We start from the raw sequence: 25198 nt of genomic DNA, 5'->3' as shown, positions 1-25198 counted from the left end.
AACCGATATTGGACAAAGACGCATTTTATTTTTTGTCAAATTTGCCACTTTTGGCTATGTACAGAAAAGCTGAGCCGAGATTCGAACTTTCGGCTATATAATGTTGGTAACTACTTCATATTCACAAGCTATATTGATATGAAGAAAGAAACAGTATTTGAATGTTGTCGTGTTTCAGACATATATCATATCAACACGGGTACTTAAAAGTACGCCGACAATTACTATGTTGCTAAATCGTAGGAATCTGTATCTGTGTAAGGTTTTAATTTTTTTTCTGATTTGAAAAATCAATCTAATGAAGTAGCTTTCAGGCAGATCATGAAGAGGTAAAATGCGCAACTTTCAGATTTTGTTTTGTTTTGAGAAATGAGATTCTCGATGCGTCAAACTCTTAAAGATTTGGAAAGAACGACAAAAAATAGAATCTGTGAGTGGTCCCACGAGTGCGTACATACAAGTCCGTATGAGTTCCGCATCTACATTTGTCACTTTGGTTAGTTAAGGTTCAGACCGAAAAAAGTCGTTCTTTTTAGTTCGATAACCAGGCTGGTCAGTAAAAGTCTAAGTTGAATAAAACTTAAGCTTCTTCCCCGCAAATTTACCAAAATCAGACTTTCAATACGGAACTCATACGGTCTTATACGCACTCGTGTGACCGGTCCTTCAACGCGAAATAACTTCCAACAAAACCACCTCTTCCAAAGACGGCCTTAAATTAATCTAGCACTGTAAGTAGCATTACATCTATATCCAGTCACTCACGTTGTAAGTGGACAATTTTGACATGCATCATTTCGAACGTCATCTTAGAGTTGTATTTTGCTTCCCATATGCTTTGAAATAATTGTACATTCGTTCAATGCAGTTCCATAGCATCCTGATAGATGGCGTGGCCGACTACCCCTTTTTCGATGCTTCACACCAGGTTGCTGACAGATTCTGCGGTTTCTACTCGCGGGAGAAACACGTCGAGATCTATGTCGTTGTTCTTCGCGCTGAGCGGGCTAGGGTTCATGGTGAACAGGCTAAAACTGGTGGCAGCGTTGAAATCTGGGGAGGTGCGAGCTGTCGAGTATCCACCAGTGGAGGGCTTGTTACTCGGCGTGCTCCCGACATGCCTTGCATTTCCGGCGAAGAGGTTCCACCGGAAGTTGGAGCCTTGGCTAGGCGGAGAGATGGCGAAGTCCGGGCCGGTCGGGTGGGTGGCGCGAATGTTCCCGGCTCCGCCACGGGCACCCCGCCCGCCTCGGTTGAAGATCTGCCGGAAGTTTGCCGTGAAGATGCCGTAGACAAGCGGGTCGATACAGCTGTTGGAGAAGGCGATCAGATGCACGATGGGATAGCCGTAGTGGTGGAGCGAGTAGATCTGCATCTGGGACAGACTCCCGAAGTCCTCCACGAGCCAACAGATGTACAGAGGCAGCCATGTTAGCGCGAACACCATCACCATGGTGATCACCATCCTCACCACGCGCCCTCTCCGCTCAGTCACGCTCCCAAGACAAGCCTGCCTACTGGACGTGCTTCTGTTGCTACCGTTGGACTCTCCCGGTCTGGGCTTGAACCAAACCCGCATGGCAATCTTATAGTACAACACAGTGATGATCAAAAGGGGGGCCAGATAGCAAAGGACAAAGAGAGCCGCAGTGTAACCCTTCTGTGAGCTCTTCGACGGCCAGAACTCGCCACAGATCAGGAAGGTGACTTCGGCGATCTTTTCTTCTTTCTCGTAGCAGACGACTAGCTGGGGGATCATGATGATGGCTGCCGCCGTCCACGAGCCAACGATCACCATGATCGCCTGTCGGTTGGACATCCGGGTCTTCTCGGGATGGAGAATCACCCTGTGTCTGCAAGAAAAAAACAAATTGAAACTTAGATTAAAAGTTCTGCGTTGGCAGAAGTCATTCTGAATCATAATTGAGCTATACTTTCTGACACAAAAATTGAACTTACAATAATGTTTGACTGTCTTTGTCAATAAATGAGCAATGCACTGCTTCTGTCCTCGACAAGAAGTGGACAGTGGAAATTTGACTACGTCTAATTTTTATGCTGGGAATTACAATTCAACTTTTCAACTGCAAGCGTTAGCACAAGCAAAATGTGATCCGAAATGGTACCTTCAATACACAAAGGCCACACTGACGAAGAGTACAAATTCACAACGAATGTACCATTGCAAGTTTGAAAATACGTGAGTCCGCATAGACATAGTGATTCAAATGCCCTATAGATGTACCTCCACGCCTTAGGCGTCACCAAAAATAATATTATTATATGGATGGCATCCATATAATAACTCAACTTAGCCTTAAGGGCAAACCGCAGGGGGAAGTTATAAAGCTGATGATAACGAGTGTAATAGAGGTTACAATAAAGGTATTCCATCATCATTAAGAAACGCCGTTGCCGTAGCGCCCTGCATTCAACCTTATCAGAAGTACTATAAGTGAAACATGTAGTTAACGGAACCGCAGTTATAATAAGAAGGAAGTAAGCTAATTTGTTCAGCCTAATGTTCTTTCCTCCGTGATCAACTAACCTTAACAAACGCACCCTGATGGTAACGACTTTTATGAAAGCCCCATGAGAACATCTACCGGTACGTTTGCCTGACTACATTATCACAATTAGCTCCTGTGGGAAGTCGGCCGCGCCGCACTCATTTTTCATAATTTCCTCCGTAAATTGGGTGCGCCGATGCGTTACGGCAAAAGTCTTCCGTCGCCGAATAAGACAACTGTTGGCTCGTTTTTTGTTATCACGGGAATGTAACCATGTGTGTCGCCGTTTGGAGCACGTTCTTATTATATCACGTTCCAGGCATTACCGTTCTCAGACGGAGTAGAAAGAAAGAGTCTGTACAGATTTTACGGCTGGTAAAACATCAGTAATTGCCTACTGCAAGGTCTGTGTTGCGAGTATTGGGAAAAGAGTTATGTGGCGTCGTGTGTGGCGCAACTTGTATAGAGTGTTCGGCTCGGAATCTAGAGGTCCCGAGTTCGATACTCGCCGTTCCCCCGACGTTGTGCCCTTGGGTGTAAAAATGGGTACCTGATTTCGGTCGGGAAGGTAAAATGCTACCTTTTTACCTTCTCTCTGTACTTTGTATGTGGCACAATTACTAACTTGAGTGCAGTGCCACATTGCCCATGTATGTCCTAAAGCAAAAAAAAAGTTCGCGGCCTCACTCCGTAATAAAATAGTACAACTCTAGTTTCAGGCAATCATCATAAAGTTTAAAGCCTTTTATGAATGCCTACCAAAATTGAAATCATTACTTTGAAGGCGACACCCAGTATTATGGCAGTTACGTTAAATGAGAGAGAAGGAAAAACATGGACAATTGAGCTGTGACCTAAGGTGTGCGGGCCAACTTGCTCTACGAAAAGCCATATATCCAATTCCTTCTGTTGAAGTACGAAGAGACTCTTCATCAGACATTATGTCAATGTCTTCGTAGAATTCATGCCATGAGGAACACGACCACACAGCTCTGGTTAACGTTACAGTTCAAATCCTCTTTTTTTGCCACATACCTACTGATTTTCAAACGGACGTCGACTGGGAACAAATTACGACAATGGTCTGAAATTTGGAGGACATCAAAAAGAGACTTTAGATTCCCGAAACTTGGGATGTGCACTTAATTTTTCGGTGAGGCAGAGAACGTCTCATAAATCACTTATTGTTGCCTTTGCCGTCTCAGTTGATTAATTAAGACGAGTTGTAGCTATAGAAATGTCATTGCCCGGCAGGGACCCTTTTCCCAATTTGGGCCTAATCCTTAAGGCCCCCTCTCACTTGACGTGCGGCACGCTTGCGGCATTGCTGCGTTCGAAAACGCAGATGTACCGCCACGGAACCTAGAGGTGCCGCAAGCAAACCTAGAGGTGCCGCAAGCAAACCTAGAAGTGCCGCAAGCAAGCGCGACGTTTTTTAAAAAGTTTAAAAATAACGCAAGTGGCAAGATGCCGCAACAGTGCCGCAACAGTGCCGCAACAGTGCCGCAACGGTGCCGCAACAGTGCCGCCACCATGCCCCAAACAGTATCAAGGATATATTTTGCCTATTTTACACCAAGAATCAAAAGTAAACATCCTTTTATCACCGAAAAACTATTTTAGATGCATTTCTAATAATTTTACAGTGGTTTTCGATCCAGTAAAAACACTGCGAATTCCAGAAAACTTACCTTGTATCCGTATTCAGAGTTAACTTAAAAATACATCTTTTGATTTATTTCATGGAAAGTAGGTCAGTATTTTATACTTGAAAACAATAAATAAGTAACTGGTTTATCGATTAACCTACGGATGTAGAGAAAAAGATTACCGTACAACGTTCAAAAATAATTTATTTATGTTGGATGATAACGAGTTTGCGTTTGCGTTATAACGTTACAAGCTAATCATTGCTCAGCCTGGTAGCCTGCCACCGATAAAATACAAAATTGCAGTCATTCAAACCGATGGGCCATATTTTTCTCACTTTTTACAAATATGATAGACTTAGACATCAATAGGCTGGCAAGCCATCCGCCGACAATGAAAATACTCCGCGTCATACAAAATAAGTATGAAATATCATTTTAAAAATTTGCAAAATTGGTGAATAAACATATTAACATACATAATTACACATAACGTTACATGGTGCAAAACGTACACATCGATTCAAATCTGGTATATGGTTCGTGTCCGTTCATTTGGGTCATTTCCTTTACAGTAAAAGTCGTTCAAGGTTATTTATAGCATATGTATCATATAATTCATTATCATAAGGGAAATCTTTTCATTATAAATCTCATTTTTGGGCATTCTCATCATTTTACAGTGATTTTTCATAAATTGACAACGCTGCAATTGCCAATAACATGTTCATTTAGTTTAGAAACGCAACAGTGCCGCACGTCAGTGTGAGTGCAAGACAAAATCGGCGAAATTAACACAACAGTGCCGCAGTGAACGAACGCAGCAATGCCGCAAGCGTGCCGCACGTCTAGTGAGAGGGGGCCTTTAGCGACCACCCTAATTCCTTTTTTCCCCGAAACAATCCCAACTCCCTCTAAAAGATTTACCATGGGAATAATTCATCGTCGACACTTTATTGCGGTTGGCTGCTGTCCATGGACACTCTCTGTTACAAGGGCGCGTCGATCTGTGATACTGCAGTACTTGAAAAAGCTGCTGGGGGCCTAAAATGGCCATCGTCCTTTGGTAACCTCAATAACCGCAAAAAAAAGAGATCAAATCTCATCCAAATGTTGATGACACGATCATGAGTTAAGCTATAGGCGTACGTTTTTTAGGAATGCCACGTCAGCCACGTATTTCTGAAAACGTTCAGGCTGTACAGGGCAGGCGCGTCGCCCATACTGGCACGTACGAGGGGCGAATCCGCACCCCGATGGCACACAAAGTTTTGCCTGCACGTAAAGTTCTACGGCGTGTCTGTGTGCTCCAAAATCCGTCAGATTCCCTACGAGTTCGTAAGGAGGCGGTACTTTACGGTACACTTACGGATCCCAAAAGATTGCCCACGTATACGTATTTGAACGTACGGCAGGTTGTGCCCTTAGCTTTATGCAGCGAACACGCAGCACACGGAACTAAAAACATTACCTCCGACCCAAGTTGGGCTTTTTCTCGGAGGTAATCATTTGTTTTCAACATATGCCGGCTATGTTCTTATGCGAGAAGGTTGTGCATTTACCCACTAGAAGATGGTAGATAGTCTCGGCATAAAAACATGCTCCCAATATGAAAATCGCGTATCAGCAGGCTCCCCTAATGGTTCGGTCACATTCTGTCACGGTGTTCCGGTGGACTACGGTACGAGTACTGCGGGGGTACCTTCCGGTGTTTTTACGGGCAGGTCACGGCGTCTATTCGTCCCCGGGTCCCAGGTTGATTTAAACCCCGAGTTTTAAAAAAAGGGGTCCCGGCCGGGCTCAAATATTCGCCGGTTGCCGTAGGGCGTCCCGCGGGACAACGAACACCCGAAAGTGCAAAAAACAGCTCGCGAAGTGACTGGCCTTGCCTCTTTTTCCAATTGTGGCCTAAAAAGGAGTCTGATAGATGCAGAACCCAGTGACTGATGATGATGATGATGATGATACGTCCGAACAACACAATCCCACTATAAATTGGTACCGTTATGTTTCACCAGAATTCAGATGGAAATGTCCCTTGGCTTAATTAACTTTACGATTCTCTATCATGAGGGGGACACTGTTTTTTCTCACTGTCATCACATGGCCAACAAACTTACAGGAAATACATTGTAATGCAGAAGATAGAACGCAGTCTTGCAGAGGGTGCAGTTGGCGCTTCAAGCTAAGGGCACAACCCGCCGAACGTGCAAATACGTGCTGTTTACGTGCCAAAACGTGGGCAATATTTTGGGATCCGTAAGTGGTAGGTACCACCTCCGTACGAACTCGTAGGGAATCCGACGGATTTTGGAGCACGCAGACACACCGTAGAACTTGACGTGCAGGCAAAACTTTGTGTGCCATCGGGCCGGCTGTGAATTCGCCCCCCGTACGTGCCAGTACGGGCGACGCGCCTGCCCTGTACAGCCTGAACGTTTTCAGAAATACGTGGCGGACATGGCCTTCCCAAAAAACATACAGAAAAATTGCAGATACGGCGGGTTCTGCCCTTAGCTTTAGGTGCATATTATGGCACACGCGTACGGACTAGCAATGCTATGCAGAAGGGCAAGGTTAATTTTAGCGAAGGAAGACGTGCATGGGAAGACCTGTCTCCATTTTTCTGCGGTTCAATGCCTCACATCTCGCCCCACACTCATTCTACGCCTAAGACAGTCCACCTGACCCCATAGTAGCCTTTATGTAGAATATAGAGGTCACTAAATGGATGTCAAGGTCACTAAAGACGCGACAGATTGTACGTCAATGGAGGTCAAACAGAGGTTATAGACGGGACATTTCTTGAATCCGCTTACGGATTGGTCATGCTGTGTATATCCGATTGGTGCCATGTGTGTCAGACATGTCCATATGCTTTTATTTTGACACTATTAGGCCTCAGCAAGTAAATTTTATGGATGACATCCAATTCAGAGTGCAAAATAATGAGAAAAAACAAACAAGATGGGCAAAAAAATAAAAGAAGATTTAAAGTGACAAAACGTGGCACCAAAACTGACAAATCATTCATTCCTGTATTAAAGAAGTGAACTAGTGTAGTAAATGTGATACTAGTGTGGCACAGTGGTATCACTTTGTCAAGCTGGCAACTACTTTCATGGCTTCCATATTGGTGGCACTTGTAAAACTATCCAACAAGTTTCACTTCTGCAACTATAGTCATGACTACCTCACTAGTGTCCCTTCTGCAAGTATGATTATTAGGCTACAACACAACATGTTTGCCTATTTTGGTCCATCTGACCATCCCCGAAGTGGAAAAAATATTGTTTTTTTTTACGCGTGGGGTTATTCAAAAAATTTACTTACTGAGGCCCAAAATGTAAATTTTATGGATGGCATCAGCGCGCTTATTATTTTTGCCTGATTCTGAAAAAAAGAAAATTTTCCCTGAGATGGCCATTGTCAACATGACGAAAATAATATCAAAATGGAAGAATACGTCATGTCGTAGCCTCAAATGTTCTTGCGATTGTAGACGTGACACTAGTGAAGTAGCCATATAGTTATGGAGGTACGTGGCTCCTTGAGTGCAGTTTCCAACTTGGTAAGTGATACTAGTCTACCACACTAGTGTCACTTTGTGCACTTTTTGAAAACAGAAGTAAAGACTTATTGCCACGTAATCATACAATGTTTTTCAATGACATTCTTGTTACAACGTTTGTGGTGTCTATTTTGAAAATGTAGGCATCTTGTATCTTTTTAACAATATCGTTTTTCTTTCACCCACTCGAATTAAATTTTTGAGTCTGCAAACTAAGGATTGAACAAACGTAGAGAAAAGTTGGAATAATAATAGTATTACAAATGCACCCAGGCCAGAAAGTTTACTTTTGAATGTATGGAAGCCGATAATTTTCCCACCTAGGAAAGAACTCGTGTTTTTTTTCTATTTGCTTCTGGACGGATGAGGACAATGTGGCACTGCACTCAAGTTAGTAACTTACATTAACAGTGCCACATACACACTACGGACAGAAGGTAAAGGTAGTATTTTTCTTTAACCTCCCAGCCGAAGTAATGTACCCCTTTTTACACCTGGGTGAAGTGAGAAAGGTCGTGTAAAGTGCCTCTCCCAAGGGCACAACGTCGGGGGCACGGCGAGTATTAAACTCTGGACTTCTAGATTCCGAGCCGAACGCCACTCGTGTTGGTACTATTCTGTTACCTTTTTCCAAGTCACGACGATTGGGTGTTGCCTTGTATTTTTAGCCATAGCACTGTCTATTACAGAACGCTAAGAGCATTACTTACCGTTCAATTGTCAGCCAGAACGATTTCCACTCGTCTGAAGTATTGTTACGATCAGGCCTAAAACGAATTGCCGACGGATGCAGGTGACGTTAATGTACTTTGACATGAGAGTGAGATCCATTTACGAGCCATAGAGGTTTAGCTAAAGGCACTCTACATCCATTTAGAACTAGATCTATACCCCCATACAGGAAGATAAAAATCTTGGTATTCAGCTGGTTTATTCTCATACTCTAAACCATTAGCTAAGCCTGAAGTATGACTAGGATTTATTTTAGTAAACCCGTGCACTGAACGGGTCATGCAAGGGTCCCCATATGTATTGTATACTTATGTTATCGCTGACAGGCATGCTTTCGTTATCGGTTTAATGGAAAGACTTTATTGTACATCCAGAATATAATCTTGTACATTATTTGTTCTAATGTCGACGTCTGGAAGATAACAACGTTCATTGAATGTTAGATATTCAATGGGTCTTATCTAAGCTCATTTTGACAAGCTGTACATTTGAAGTTTAACCTATAAGACAAAGACTTTGTGTCGTAAACGGGAAATAAACGTTACTCAAGCAACTGGATATGATTTTGGAACCCGTCAGGCGTTTCAGACATCACCCGATGTCTTTCCTAAAGGTGGTATCTCACCGCACTTGGGGTACCGGTGTGGCATTGTGGGGTTCGTTCACAGCTGCACTGTTTTGTTAATGTCTGATCATATAATCTGTTCATTTTTCTAATAGGTCCAACATCCGGTCTGCCGAATTTTTTCAGGTCTGGTCCAACAAGAAAAAGCCGGTTTTGTACGTACCGGTGCACCGTACTAGTACCCACCCCTAGATGAAACCTTACATTCTGGTCTTATATTCTTCAATAAATACATAGATAGAGTCCATTCCAAGACACCATGAGGGTTTTTAGGCGATATTTATAATTAGTCTGAATTATTTTGAATAAAAGAATATCTGAGCCACAATAATTAAATTATTTTCAAAAAATTAACTAAGAAAATACTCATTTATTTGAATTTCTTTGAATATTTTAGAAACATTTTGAAAGTAACTGTACAAAAATATCTTTATTTAGAATAATTGTGAAACCTCTCTGTGATTATTTCACATTTACAAATATTTACAAAAAATGGTAAACCTGGCCAAATGGTAAAATTAGTTTATTGCCCCCATAAAAGTAAGCCCTATTGTTGCATCTGTATATTTTTAGATTTCACTGTAGAAAATGGTAAATAATGGTAAATCATTATTTAGAAACCATTTGAAGCATCCAATTCCACACCATGAATATTTCCAAAGTTTTACAGGACCAGGGAAATATTTATAAAGTTGAAACAGTGTTAAAAATATTTCTAAAGTATCAAATGTCCTAGACATATAATTACAAAACTTTAAAATCAATTCTAAACAATGGCAACAAACATCCGCATGGTGTCTTGGAATGGACTCTAACTAAGCTTTTACTTATTGTACAAAAACAGGCGTGGTACTTCAGTCTATTTACCGTTTGTGTGAAACAAAGAAATACAACCGTAAGGTGACGTGACTGCTTTCTTCCAAATCAAATATTTATCTTAAAGACTAAATACAAACGTTAACAAGTGTATTTAAGGTCATGTTGATTTGATCATATTGATGACACCCGCTCGCAATTATTCGGTAAACCAAATACTCTCTGTGTAAGTTATTTATTCAAACTTCCAGGCCACCTAGATTTCATAACTTTTTCCCCAAACTTTTTTCTCTTTTTCTTGGAATGCTCGGAGTAGCTTTAGGGTTCCCAAGGGATGTCATCCATATATTGTACGAATCAATGACGTTATTTATGATGTAAAATAAAGCATGAGAAGAAACTTTCTCCCAGGCGTGCCAACTCTAAAAGCCTGCCACCACTAGGCCACTCTTACTCCCCAAGGTGCACTATGGGCACACGAGATACTGTCTCTCGTTGCCACCCTTGCGCACAGGTCACTTCTAAAAGCTGTTTCCTCCTTGAAAACATCCATTCCTTTCAAAACCATAACTCTCATATATATCCTTCAACCACAGCAAGTAAATTCTATGGATGACATCATCTGCAGATTCAAAATGTTATGCGAAAGTCCAAACCAAAAATGGGAAAAACCTGAGGTGTCACATCTACAATTACCGAACTAGTTTCACTTCTACAGCTATAGGCATGGCTACATATATTCCTCACCACTTTTATTTCTGCAACTACTCAACTAAAATTTAGCTTCACCTCTACAACTAACGTCGGGGCTACCTCACTAGCGCACTTTTACAAGTACAATCAAGGGGACCACACGACGCATTTCCCATTCTGATATTTCTTCTGAGGGGAACTTTTTTTTTTCATTTTTGTCAAAATTAGGTGAAAATGAATGAACCCGCTAATGTTATCCTTAAAATTTACTTGCCGTGGCCCAAGTCATCCACACCAATAGGACTTTAGACGAACATGTCTTCTAGAAGAAAGTAGGCCCTCGAGGCCTTTAAAAGTTCCTAGTGTTTTACTACAGGCACCTTGGGAAAGACAGTTCACCTTCAGACTTTTACGCATTCCTTACACTTTGGTAACCATAATGGAAAGACCACGGGGCGACGCAATATTCATTTCATGCTTGACAACATCCGGGCACCCTGGGTCCCAACGTGCGTGGGACTGAATCAGCTTATTTTGCGATAGTATGTATTTACGATATATTCACGACAGTTTCACGACGACATGTTTTTGATCTGAATTTTACGGCACTTTTTATAACGAAAGCTTATTATATACTGCATCCTCCTACGCAGGAACATCCAACAGCCAAACTGCTTGTCTGGATGTGCCCTGCTCTTTCAACCGTCACTCTTAGTTCCTGTGGAGGTCCCCCCCCCCAAACCAGCTGTCAGCCAATCAGAGAATAGGCTTTCCGTTTTCAAAAGCTGTCTCGCATGTATAAGGGTAACCTCATTAATATTTATAAGCAGGGCGGTCAGGAACTAAAGGTGACGGTTGAAAGAGCAGGGCACATCCAGACAGGCAGTTTGGCTGTTGGATGTCCGTGTGTAGGAGGATGTTGTTACTGATGTGTATGTGTGAGCATTCTTCCGTTTCATCGACCATTTTTAAAAAGACAAGACTGCTTGCACAAATCTTTTTTCCCTGGGGATATTACCGCACGCACTCATGAAGCCATTCTTGCACTAAAAGTGCGCGGTTCTTGGAAATAGGAAAATAGGAAATGATCTAGAACACGTCTGCAGTGAAAGGTTCAAAAGTTGATGTGTAACTTGCGTGCCTGTGGTAAAGAAATGCATCTCGTCTTCTTCAGCCAATACTTTTGTTTCCTTCCTTCTTTAAGACTTTACTGTTGTCTATGCAAATGACTATATTAAAAGGGTAAATAATTAGTTGTTTAAGGGACTTGATTAACAGTGCATATGGTTCTGATAAATTGTAAAATCTGACTGTATGTAAATAGGTATGATACTTACAGGTATATTGCTAATACGTTTTGGGGTTCTTTTGTTGGCTGGTTCGTTCATACCCTCGTAGTGTCTAGTGGCATATTGGAGCAGCAAGTTTCCTTGCTTTTTCAGGAACAGGGTACTGTAATTCTTGAAATTATAACGATAATTTAATTTTAGCGTTTTTAGTGCCCACTAGTCGAGCGCTAAATTTTCATTATAGCGACTTTTTCATTACGCGAATTCAGCCCCGGCCCACCTCCCTCTTGCCACCGCACTGTTAGTAACGTTACTGGACTACGAGTATGTTTTGTACTGTATATACTGCTTATTTATATTTTCACAGGAAGGGTTTGCTAGCCATTCCTAATCTCCAAGCAGATTCCTCCGTGGCATAAGACAGTAACATAAGCTGGGGAAGGAGTTTAGCCGGCAGAGGAGTAAAATTGGCCACGCGTCCAAATTTTGCCAATTTTGCCACGGAGGAATCTGCTTGGAGATTAAGCCATTCCCCTTTAACGTGCTCGAGGCACCTCCTTAGACCCCCTATTTTACGTCCCTTCCGAAAGACGAGTGCAGCCCTAGCAGAAATATCCCTCTATGATTTGAACCGTGGCTAGTCACACACAAGCTCAACTGTGAAGCTGCTACCAGTTGAGCCACAGGGACATCCCTCTTGGGTGGTGCAAGTTGTATTACAACACTGCTCAGCATTGTAATCACGTATATCCTGATTATGTACAGCCAAAGCCAAAAGTTGAATGCGAGTATTATGCCCTTACATTACAGTGTCAAAGCTAAAGTCTGCATTAGCGTACGTGAGCTGTGCATGGATTAGGAATAAGAGCACAATCCATCCTTTGGTCTATATTCACACCCATTTTACTGTCTGAAAACGTGCTTGGGTTTCTATAACGGCTGTCATAAATGTTTCCCTAAATGCACCACTCAACGAGATACTCGTCCTTAGCTTACCTCATTGACTGACGGGAGTTTGGCTTTGTCTAACCTCTGGTCATTTGTTCATTTAACACGGAAAGGAATGGACGAGGTAACGATGGTTAAAGGCATGCAAGACATAAAGTTGGTGCTTTAGCTACAATAATGGCACACGTGGACGGACTACCAATGTCCACCGTTCTTTTCCTGTATCTGTATCTATATATCATAGTCGGTATACACGTTTTTACGTGGCGGTCATGATAGATCGAAAACGAGGTCAATGAAGCAACAGACAATTTTTCTCTAAAATCAGCTCTCATTTAGTTTTCAGCTAAACCGCACAAATTTTCACAATATAAGATAAAATGATAATCATCATAACTAGTTATGTACCGAAACATGCATGCAGCAATTTAGATTAGCGTAGACTGATACCATAGTCCCTAAAGAGATGCAAAGTAAAAACTACTCAACCATTCTACCCAACTTTCTTCACGCTCACTGACAAAAAGAAAACAATTCTCACAAAACACACATGATAGAAAAAAGTGGGATCTTTCGTCTTTCACTGTCTTCCAAAAAGAGTCGAACCCAATAACCCAGAATCTAGAGTAGACACCATACTGCTTTTACGCTGTCTGTAGCCTTTCATATTACCTGCAATTAGCCCACGGGTAAGAATTTACAATAAACTTATCACTATTCCTTGTTCTGCATTGAGATGGCAAGGTAAAGTTTGGCGGAGGTAGTCGCGAACTTGGGAAAACCGGCCTCTACTTTTTCGTTCGGTTTGATGTCTCACATTTCCCCTTTGATGTATTCCAAACGCATGTCTGACAGCATGTCTGACCCCATAGGGACCCTTTTTGTGGCGCATCAAAGACGCGACAGATTGTACGTCAATTGAGGTCCGCAGAGGTTATAGACGGGAAATTGCTAGAATCCGCCTCACACCAATTGGTCATGCTGCGTATTTCAAATTAGAGTCATACGCCGACAGCCACGTTCATATATTTTTATATCTTACAAGTCGCGGGGAATACTGGGGAGAATCATAAAAGTATAAAGATTTAGATAAAAAGTTTACTTTTGAGTGCATGTTAAAGACTGCCATACCGGTATATTGCAAATACGTTCTTTTTTATTGCATGGGAAGATAGTTTGAGGCTTGCTTTTGGCACGAATTGACGCATTGCTTAATTCGCTGTCACGTACTTTTTTAGCGTCGTGACCACGTAAAGGCCAAAGCTAAATGAAAACTTTTTCCACATATGAGAATAAGCCCTTTCACAGAGGTTAGAACGCATGTCCGATGACAGGAATTCTAGATAATGTGTACATACGTCTCTAAAAGGGCTTATCATATCCTATTTATCATGGTGCCAAAGACTACATTAGCCTTTTACACGTGGCACTTTACATGGATTATTAAAGGGGATAAATCCCACCCTTCGTCTAAATTTATATAGCAATTCTACCGTCCGTAAAACCTTCTTATGTTTCTATCGCGGATATCATAAATTTTTCCCTACACTACCATTTTCTTCCTGTGTTTCTTATTTTTGTAACTCATGGACAATTTTTCTTGATTTAAGAACACCCCCAAATCATGACCACAGCGTGTCCAGAACTCGAGATATCAAAACCGAAAGTTCCACTGCAGTACCGTAACAAGTGCTAGGTGGCCCAGAATCTATTCCCTTATGGAGAATAATCGTACACTAAGAAAAGGTGCTGGAAGACAAAACTTCTGAAGAAAAATAAGAAAATACATTTTTGGAAATGTACACACTGAAGTACCTGTCCTCAGAGGACCTTATTGACCGACGACAGTTGGGCTAGTTTAACGCTCATTTGTTCATTCAACCTTGAGAGGAACGGGCGAGCTAACGATAGGTAACGACCGTTATAATGCGTTTGAAGGCCCTTAGTGCAGCGGTGCATGCCTGACTTAGTGAGTGAGAGTCATTGCCTGAATCCCAACACGAGAGTTCGCCGGTTTTACCGGTTCGTACGAGGACACGAACTCTCCATCATGAAAGTTGACAGTTAGCCTTGGCCGGCTCATAACACTCTTGACAGATGCTAGAAATCGTGAAAGCGGCGTTGTCGAAGAGCAAACATTCACGAGGACACTCTTCATCATGATAGTTGACAAGTAGCCCTGACCGGCTTATAACGGTATACACAACACTCTTGACAGATGCCATAAATCGTAAAAGTGGCGTTGTCGAAGGCCAAACGAACAAAACGAGCCTATAACGAGAGGGGAAGCGTGGGAAACCAGTTTAAAGGTGGTATCTCATTGAACGTGGGGCACCAGTGCAGAACTCCGGGATTCGAAAGATGACTCAACGAATTTCAGAGATAAAGAACGAGTTTTCTTACGTTTTGTGTATTTTGTTGTCTTCGCAATATCTAGATTATACATCATTGGTGACAATACCACAACAGTGCCGCAGTGAACGAACCCCACAGTGTCTCACCGGTGCCCCAAGTGCAGTGAGATACCACCTTAAGAGCAGACGTCAAAGTTAAGTTGTGCAGTGGAAGATTACACAAACTTAAATCGTTGGACAATTATCCTTAAACTTCACGGTCCAACCCCGGGACTTCTTGGGTATAGAAGGAACAAAGGCACAGATAGAGTTCAAGCTTTCCCATTTTGTCCCATTTTGTCATGAAACTGCTTTACGCACGCTTTACGAACACCTTACGCGTGCTTAAACGTCATAATTCGCGCATAGTTCCACTGTGATATAATGACTATGATCATCTATCATAGGGCTGCATTTATGATTGAAAAGCTCCAGCTGTAGCTCCTGGCACTACAACCCCCTCCTTTCCATAATTCAAGTATTATTTTGCCCTACTGTGATATCAAAATGAGCCAAGGTGCCTCTATAGACTCTTAATAAAGGTCTTAAGTATGCAATAGGTAGAGTGATGACTGCCCTGAGTTCATCACTAATTGCCTCTCCCTTCTTTTGTGTTTCGCCCCCCCCCCCGGCCATATAGCTTGCGCCACCATGTTGTATTAGAATATATGCCAGCAAGACATGTAGTCCTGACGTGCTGACGTCATATATTCGCAAGATCGCGAGTTGATAAGATCACGTGTCTGTAACTCTCGCGAGATTACGTTCTGAAATGATTGGTCATCAGTATTATTGATCCTGAGGAAGGAGACAGTGGTCGTTGAATTTTGATCCGTGTATACCTTTAAGCTTAATTGGGTTGGAAGAAAGTTTAGCATTGTGCTGCAATTACTACCGACACAGATTAGCTTCAATGATAACATGTGTGCGGTGTACCAGTACAAAACCTTTTTTTCTTGTTGGACCGGTCTAGAAAAAACAGATTATACCAGCAGACGTTCACAAGTCTTGAGCCTTACAGATCCAAAAAGAACAATGGCGAAGTAGATGAGAGTTGATAGTCATTTTTTTACCAGGCTTCTACAGTCAAATTTTGTCTAAAACAGAGGCAGTTAGTGTTGTTTACATGACTAGGATTTTAAAGCGTCAATGCATTGTCAATGGACGTAGGATACTCCGCCAAACAGAATCCTTTGTAGCAAACTGGGCCATTGCTTTGAGTATCGCCCATATATTCACAAATTTTCAAATATAATTAGGTCCAGGTCCAGGTCTTGACCTGATCCTCAGGACCTGGGCCGTACCTGTACCAGAATTTTTTGTATCGGTACCCACCCTTCCCACACCACCAGCGATGAAGAATACCACACGTAACATCTTCAGAGGTGACCTTGGACAAGCTATATGATATTCCATCCCTCTGCCCACATTTCTATCCATGGGATTTCTCGCCGGCTTTCTATAAATCCCGCGTGTCGACAAAGGCAATGTAAAAGCGTCAAACCAGATTTTCACGTTGACAGGTCATTGCAGATATCGCCGGGGGCGTGGGGAGGGGGGCGGCAAAAACTAATGGAAGTGATTTCGTTAGAAGCTCTTTTCTTCTTTTTCTTCATCAGATTGGCATTAATTATGATGACGCATATTCAGGACGGATAGAGACAAATCGATTGGATATGCGTTTTTATGTGGGGATATAAATGCTGATGCATTTATAAACCCAAGTGCAGGCCAGGCAGACGGGTCGCCTTAAAAAAAAACCGTCTGCCTACCATTGTCTTCCGAGACAGACGGATGCCAACAATAAATGCTGATACATGTTCAGTTTCTGTATCCTACAAGTTTTATGTTGGTCTGTGATATTTTCAATTGAACCTTCCTTGTACTACTGTATGCTTCTGACGGATTTCCAAGAATGTGGTCATCAGCTTAGATGCTTTTAAAAATCTAAGCCACAATTTGAGATGTTTCAGTCTCAATATGTATATTTCTTTATATGTATATTTATGCAAAGTTTGCTGCACTTTTTCAATGAAACCGTCACTTGGAAGAGGGGGGGGTGCAAGGCTGAGGCGTTGGCGATATACTGTTGTAACGTTTGACGTACGTCGACTCATTTTATCTCAAAATTGATTTTCAGTCACGGAGATAAAACTTCAAAATGGCAACGTCAGCATCGCCCATCGAAGCTGTTTCAAGAGGTAAGCCCGTATGAAATCAAAGTGAACATCGATTTTCGACGCCTTATCAGGAAGAAAAATGATTTCATTTTGACATGTCAAAGAATATATTCATAGAAAATCAAGTTCATCAAAGGGAGTTTATCTATACAACTTCCATCCCCCACGCAGGGAACTCACGTGGCTTACATGAATGCCTTGAGTCAGTCCCTTTTAGGTTTCAATCAAAATTGAAAAAAAGGGCCCGGTCGGGTTGTTTACGGGTCCTTTTCCAGTTTCGGGCGTGCCACCTACTTGACCCCGTGGGACAGACTACGACTTCCGGGACACCCTACGACTTTGTGCATGGTCGGGCCCCGGTTGACTTTTAACTAGGAGTAAAAATTAACCCGGGACCTAGTAACAAATAGGCGCAGTATGCTTATCGTAAGCACACCCAGAGGTACCCCGTGGTATCCGGTAGTCCACTGGGACAACTTTGTGGCTTCGGGGCCCGGCCGGGGCTACATACGGGCACCGGTGCAAATATGACCGAAGAATTAACCAGAGGTCTTATTCTTAGAGTTAGATTCTAACATTTAGGGACATCTTGCTTATATGTAAATACAAATTAGCCTGCCTGATCTGGTACAAGAAAACAGCGCAAAGATTGTAAGGGGAGGTATAAGCGTGTGCATGAAAGACCTTGTAAATATAGCACTTGACATATGGTGGAAGACGAAAACATCCCCTTCAACGATCAACAAGCGCTTTAATGCTAGGGTCTAGTGCTACTTCCAAACCCTGTCCCGGTCGGGCTGTTTAGGAAATGAAAAAATTTAAACGAGAAATAAACACAAATCATGCCCAGACTCTTCTTTTTACGTTTTGTGCAGTTTGGTGTCTTTTGCATCATATTTCTCGTTCCCGAAAGCTGTCCGGTCGAGCCTCGGTTTGGAAATGTAAACTAGGTATACAGATGCCACTAAAGTTCATCCTAGTTTCTCCGCGTTTGTAGACAAAGGGAAAACCACTGTTCGGATATAATCATATTGTTATGAAAATGAATGATATGGTAGAAACCTCAGACCAGTTTATCAGGGCCTCACCAAGGTTGGTTGTACAGGCTCTGCGGAGGAGTATGCCGTAGAGCAACTGTTACGAAAGCCCATAGCGATACGTGTGTACGAAGTGTGTAGACATCAGTGTGACCACTGCCTACACGCCGCGGACACCAGCATTTGCTGAATACACCAGCGTGTGCACTGTCTATAAACACTTCGTACACACGTGTCGCTATGGGCTTTCGTAGATTGTATTTAACTGTAAACTGTGCCTTACCGATCCACCGCTATAGCCGTCAGAGTGAAGACAGAAGACGCCACCGACAATCCCTGGGCCAGTCTCTGTACTCGGCACATGAAGTCTCCCACCATATTTTCTGTAATAGAGCAAAAGTTATATTCCGTAAGGAAAAAAATAGGTATAGACACAGACCGATTGCGACTATTGTACATATCTATAGTGAAGTCTCTATGTTGTGTTACGGCTTTGTCCCTGTTGACTGCCGGTTACCGCGAGGGTATCTTCCGTGCTCACGAGTTGCGTATGGCGTAAATTTGCTATCGGGCCCCTGGTTGATCTTAATCCCAAGTTAAAATCAAACCGGGCCCTGCCATGCCCAAATATAACCATTAGCCTCATGCAACTGGGTCACGCAGGGTGCCCAAAAGTGGCCGTTAACTACCCGTCGGGCCCCTTTCCGATTTTGACCGAAGCATTAGTCGTGACGAAGAAAACTTAAAACATCACTCAAGTTCATGCACTTTACAAAAGGACGAAAGAATTATTACCTAAGCGCAGTCTTTGTAACGGAAGTGAAACAAATGGAGATGTGCCCTCATTTTTCTGACGCCAGAAAGCGCGTGTGAAGTGAGATAACAAGCCCTGTAAAGTGCTGCTCTACTAGTCCGCCACATTACCGGAGCTTTGCTGTTACTCATCATTGCTTCCTCTCGCGTTCTCCTCCCCTAAGGCCATGTTGGTTTGATCATATGGATGGCATCCGAGCGCTCATCAATTTTCGGCCGTTCCAGAAAAAAGTTTACAACCATACTTCAAATCGTACAAAGCTTCTGTAAAATGAGTAAAATGTATACCGTTGACTGCAATAAGTTATGGGGAGTGGATAATATAACAAAGTCGATTCCAAAGTCAAATAGAAAAGAACAAACGTGAAGAATGTATTGTTCTTTATACCATATTCCGTGTGCACGGGCACTTTCGTGACCACATTTCATAATGAAGACAAGCCACTATTCTATTCTTCGCATGCTCACATGAGTTTTGGAGTTCCCAGAGGATGTCATCCATATAATCAAATCAAACGAACTAAAGGCAACAATCGGGAGGACGAAAATATTGCAATCAAACAGGCGAAATATTAGGTTTGTAGAGAAGAGAGGGTCATTCCAAACTAGCTGCCTTCTTATTTGCTAGTTGACCTGGTATTAATTTTCTATCGTGGTTGGAATTTTCGATGCTGTTTTATGGCGAAGATCGCGAACATCCCATTTATATGCGTGCACCTGGAAATATTAGGATACAATTCAAAACTAAATTGATACCCTACCATGACCTAGACTTTTAACAGACGTGATATTTGTACTGAGATCCTTTTTTTTAGTATCGAAGCGGAATATTCGAACGTACAAAAATGTACATTTCCCATGCGGGATATTCTTGAATATTCTTGAGAGTCCACCAAGATGGATTCCTTTAATTTTAAACCGGGCGTTCTAGAAAGTCTTCCTTCAAGCGTTTAACATGAAAATGTTTCAAATCATGTCTTGTGCACATGTGTACGTTCACCCCAAACTATATCCCAGACGAGTTGTGATTGAGTAGCTCAACGCCATGTTACGTATCATTTTACCCAGTCGACGCCTTTGCAAGGCAAGGGGCTAGTCCCTGGCCTAAGCACTTAAGGTGGTATATCTCACTGCACTTGGGGCACCGGTGCGGCACTGCGAGGTTCGTCCACAGCGGCACTGTTTTGCTATTTTTGCCGATTTTTTTTTTCTAATTTAGATATTTCGTAACATGTAAAAAATATGACTTACAAGACAACAAAATACACAAGAACGCAAGAAAAGTCGTTCTTTATCTCTGAGTAATCTTTCGAACCCCGCAGTGCCGCACCGGTGCCCCAAGTGCAGTGAGATATCACCTTAAGGCAGGCAGGCAGGCAGGCCTTTGTGAGTATCCCAGGGTGCAATGCCCGGGACCCGGATGTTCCCCTTCCTGGATGAGCGCGAGTGGGAGTCAGCCAATCAGATACACCCCCTTGTAAGAAAAGATATCAGCCAATCACGTTGACTCTTGGCCGTAGGCGGCCACGTGATTGGTTGGTGACGCCTGGCAAGCGCTAACGTACCGAGGAGGCCAGGGTCATTTCTCAATGTAGACAAGCAGCGGTCAAACAGCAGAATATGGCAGTTGACAAAGACTTGTTATTAATGACCTATAGTGCATGCCCCTAACCACCCCCTATTTATCTTGGCATTAGAATCTGTTGACATGTCAGAAGGGGAGATTTTCCGTCTGACACGTGCCGTATATCAACTGTGACGTTAAAAGTCTGCTAACAGAACCATCTTTCAGGCTAGACTTAGAGACTAACTCCGACGTAAAGACAGAGCGAAGAGCTGTTCGTCTTGTCACCCACTGAAGACTAAGTTATCACAGTCTAGGCAGGCCTTGAAGAATGTTTCAAATGGGCGTCAAACTGGGAATAAATCGAGCGGTTGGATGAAGATGTAATTGACTTCATCCCTAGCGTTCCTGATCAAATATCAAACTAATATTACATCGTGACGACAAATCATCCATCTCTCTCTCTCTCTCAGGTGTTTATATCGATTGCTTTTGTTACTTACATAGGGAGGAGAACAATGAGGCCAAACAAAGGTTATAACGATGATAAATAGCGAAAGGAAATCCACCGGCCAGTTGGGATTCACTACAAAGTGCACTTCTATACATCATTTGCGGCAACGTTTGACAAGATAAAGGTTGCCCTGCAAAAAACGACTCTTGGGTAAAAACATCTTTGTATCGCCACAAATCTCTCCGTTTTCGACAATTTATAATCATATTTTCAAGAAGCGTTCGGATGCTGATTTATGTCTAAGGAGTTTTTTTGTGTATTCGTTTTAGAGATGACAGTTTGTTGAAGTTTGCTGTATTCTGAACTGAATCACTGACCAGTGGCAGTACGTTTCTCTGTAGAAACTGCTGTGACAACAGAACTGGTTCCACCAATTGATGTCTGTGTTGCAAGTAGAGGTTTTTACATGAAAAATGAAGGTGCTGCTTTTGGTGGTGTGTTTGTGTGTGTGTGTCTGTCCGTCTGTGTGTTTGTGTTTCCCGATATTTGTGTTCAACATAACTTTAGAACCTCTCCATGGGTTGTAATTACATTTGGTATGTAGGCAGGTGTTGGGAGGACGAATGTCAACTCTGCGCCCCCTGGTGGGTCACCGTTATACTGCAGCAGAACTTCAGTTTTTTGTATCTTTTGACCTGGGAATGCTACGATTTCGTCTCATACATGTCTTGATTTTTTGGTGCCAGATAGATTACGAAAGGACTGTTGTGGGTTTGTGCCCTCTAACACCTTGCTCTGGAACTGCAGGGGCGTTTTTGTTAAAATATGTCAAGGAGGATATCTAAACAAAGGAACGACGAATATTCACGATATTTAATATGTAGGTAGTTTAGACAGAGATGTACACAATGACAGGCAAATCATGCAAATGAGGACTTAATTTGCATAATTAATTTAACGCAATCAAGTTCCGACAACGATGTACATGTTACATAATCTGACCAATTAGCCATTTGATTAAGCCTTAATAAACGTTGCACGTCATAACGAACTGAAATATGATTTCTTCAACGTAGATTTAGGGGCATATTGTTAAATCAATATTCGCTAATCCACGTGAGAACATGTCTAAGCTCACCGGCGCCTCGAAGGAAGTTGTCTCAGCTGGAAAAAGCGGTACTTCCAAATCATAATGATTATATAATCCTTATAACATCCATTACCATAATACCACCACTAATCATAATACCGCCAGATTAATAAGCGATGAATGTAAGGAGATCTACTTGTGCAGCAACAGTAATTTCCCAGCTATGCACACTTCAGACATCCACGTGTTCAACACAACTTTATAAAGGCTTCGATAACGGTGCATTCGAAGACAACAAGGTTAAAAGTTTTCTGTTCCTTTTCCAAGCAGGCGAGCTTGTCGTGGGAAGGACATACTGTCACGTTCAGCGCCGGATTTGTAGATAATAATCACACGTGCTCAGCATGTAAAGTAGCATGCATCCCGTGTAGCCTGGTCACCATTCTTCTCTGTCAGCCTTTTTTTCTAGCTGGCCTTTGGGCTGCTGTGAATTTGGTCAACCGGTAAAAAATTCCCCGGTGTGCGCTATTGAACTGGGCGGGCTGGCTACATGCCCAGCACCGTAAAGATAGCGAGATCTCCCGATGGCATGGTTTGTGGTTTGGTTTAATTTGGATCTTTATTAGTGACTCATGCGTCACTACTCTTCCTGGAGTCCGAGTGAATGATGTAATCATTGTGTGGCTGATAGCTATAGGAGACGGAGGTTCGCCAGGCCTCCATCCGGGTGATTTGTAGTGAATCACCAACTCCAGACGGAAGGATTTTACCGTCGAAAAACGGGGCATCTTTTGTGGCTCTCCCCTAATACTTCAATTAGGACCTCTATTGTAAGGTATACTCCTGAGTTTTTTTTATAATGACCACCAGAAGTAGACCCTTCTGGCTGTAATATTTCCATAGGAATCATGGACGTCCATGTAGAAAGATCACAGTTTGTCAGCATGTTTGTATGATACACTAATGTTGCAACTTGTTTCGCTGAGCCTTGGTATTCAATGCTAAAGGGTAGATTTAGCTTACTATGTAAAAAAAAAGGGCAGGAAAATCTATTTTTTGTAGTGTCCAAATCTTCCGTAGTATATCTTTAACGTCCTAGCAGAAGCTAGTTACCTAAGTAAAGAGAGAAAATGGCCCATCCCAAGGCTACAAGATCGATGACATGGCGGGTTTCGAACTCGGGAACTCTTGGGTCTGAACCCAACGCGCTGCCGATTGCGCCACAGATCTCACTGGTTACCAGGCTTCATCCTACACTCACCCTTACACACTGATTATAACGTCTTGTTGCCCGCCTTATGTGCTGTCAGATTGATAGGCAATTTCAGAGGGATTTGTACACCGTATGTTCGCGTCTACTTCTCTAATCTTCTAGCTAATCGTTGATGGGCACTCAAGCGAAATCGCGACCCAAACTACCACACAATTGATGTCCTGGCCTATTCATGGTTTGTTTCACATCCTTTCTACTGATCTAATCTACAAATGCGTATTCTGACCTGCTTTATGGGACTACTCGGGCCATTAACAATAATGAAACCGTGAGGTAAAGTGAATGGTTTTAGCCGTCATGTCATAGATACGGGAGCTGATCAATAAGTTCTGAGCATCACTAAGAAATGAGACGCACAACTTAAATTTCGGGGCATAATCATAAAGTATAAACTAAGCCTTTTATGAAATTATACAACCCAAGAATGTTAGGTGAGAAAGTAAAAAACGCACAGTTTGAGCTGCGATCTGAGGTGTGAGGGTCAACTTGCTCTGCTAAAAGCCAGGTACACAGTTCTTACTAGTCGCAACACGAACTCACGGCAATCCTTATCAAACATTCTGAGAATGTCTCCGAAGATTTCATGGTATCAAGAACACGACCCACGCAGCTCTGATCACAGTTCACCCTTGTTTTCAGTCTCGCCACTTACCAACTGATTTTCAAAGAAACGTCGACTGGAAAGTAATGGCCGCAATGATCTGAAACTTGAGAAATAGTGGTTCTATTCCAGATCATTGAGCCCTGAAATTTGAACTATGCGCGTTAATTCTGTATGAGGCCACGAACTTATTGATCACTCCAGGGCACCAAAGGTCTCTGACCTCTGGGTCATTTCTTTTTCCAATAATGGTGGTGGTGATTAAGTTGAAAATCGATACATTCTTACAACACGATTTTGTATATTATTACGTAACTTTTATCTCGGAGTCCGTACAGAATGGAGGCATGGTTTTGAGTTTGTTTCTGTGTGAACAGGTTTCTGCAGGAATAACTTAAGAATGTCTGAATGGATTCTGACGATACTACATGTAAGGGTAGCTGTTGTAAATAAAAAGGGGAGGGTTGATTTTGGACCCTCTGTTGGCTCACTTGGAACTGCAACAGAACCTGCAAATTGCATCCATGCAAACACGATTTATTACATTTGAGTGACTTTTGCAAATGATCCTTAGGAGTATGAATGAATGAATGAATGATGGTTTATTAAAGTGTCGTGCGTTTACAAACGCCCAGCCCGCGTGGGTTTATAAGACACGTCAACAGAAAGTATAAATGAACAGAGGGTAATACATGTACAACGTAAGTGAACATAGGAAACATGAGCAGTAGCTGCTAAACAACTTAGGTAACAGAACAGAAGTGTCATAATATAATCGCAGACATAAATCAAGATTAACAAACCAAGAATTCTCAGAATTAAACAAAGTAAAATATATACAGAAATATGAGGTAAACAAAAGAACAGAAGTATATGTGAATCATCTGTAAGTGGTTCAACCAGTTTTTCTAGTTAGTTGTACTTGTATTGACGCTGATTAATAGTGATGGATGTCACTCG

General features: G+C 42.3%; 1 protein-coding gene across 1 annotated transcript in view; it reads right to left on the bottom strand.

Annotated features, from left to right (window-relative positions):
- Positions 1 to 623: 623 nt before the first annotated feature.
- The window catches only part of LOC118425278 (neuropeptide FF receptor 2-like), a 53871-nt gene continuing 29296 nt past the window's right edge, over positions 624 to 25198 (bottom strand). Inside the window, exons 3-4 of the mRNA XM_035834076.1 lie at positions 18727 to 18826; positions 624 to 1853 (exon numbers count right to left, since the gene is read on the bottom strand). Of these exons, the coding sequence (XP_035689969.1) occupies positions 920 to 1853; positions 18727 to 18826 (1034 nt within the window). The 3' untranslated portion in view covers positions 624 to 919. The remainder of the gene's footprint in view (positions 1854 to 18726; positions 18827 to 25198) is intronic.

The sequence above is a fragment of the Branchiostoma floridae genome, chromosome 11 (assembly GCF_000003815.2).
Source record: "Branchiostoma floridae strain S238N-H82 chromosome 11, Bfl_VNyyK, whole genome shotgun sequence".
Classification (NCBI taxonomy): Eukaryota; Metazoa; Chordata; class Leptocardii; order Amphioxiformes; family Branchiostomatidae; genus Branchiostoma; species Branchiostoma floridae.
This window is presented reverse-complemented; position numbering and strand designations above follow the sequence as displayed.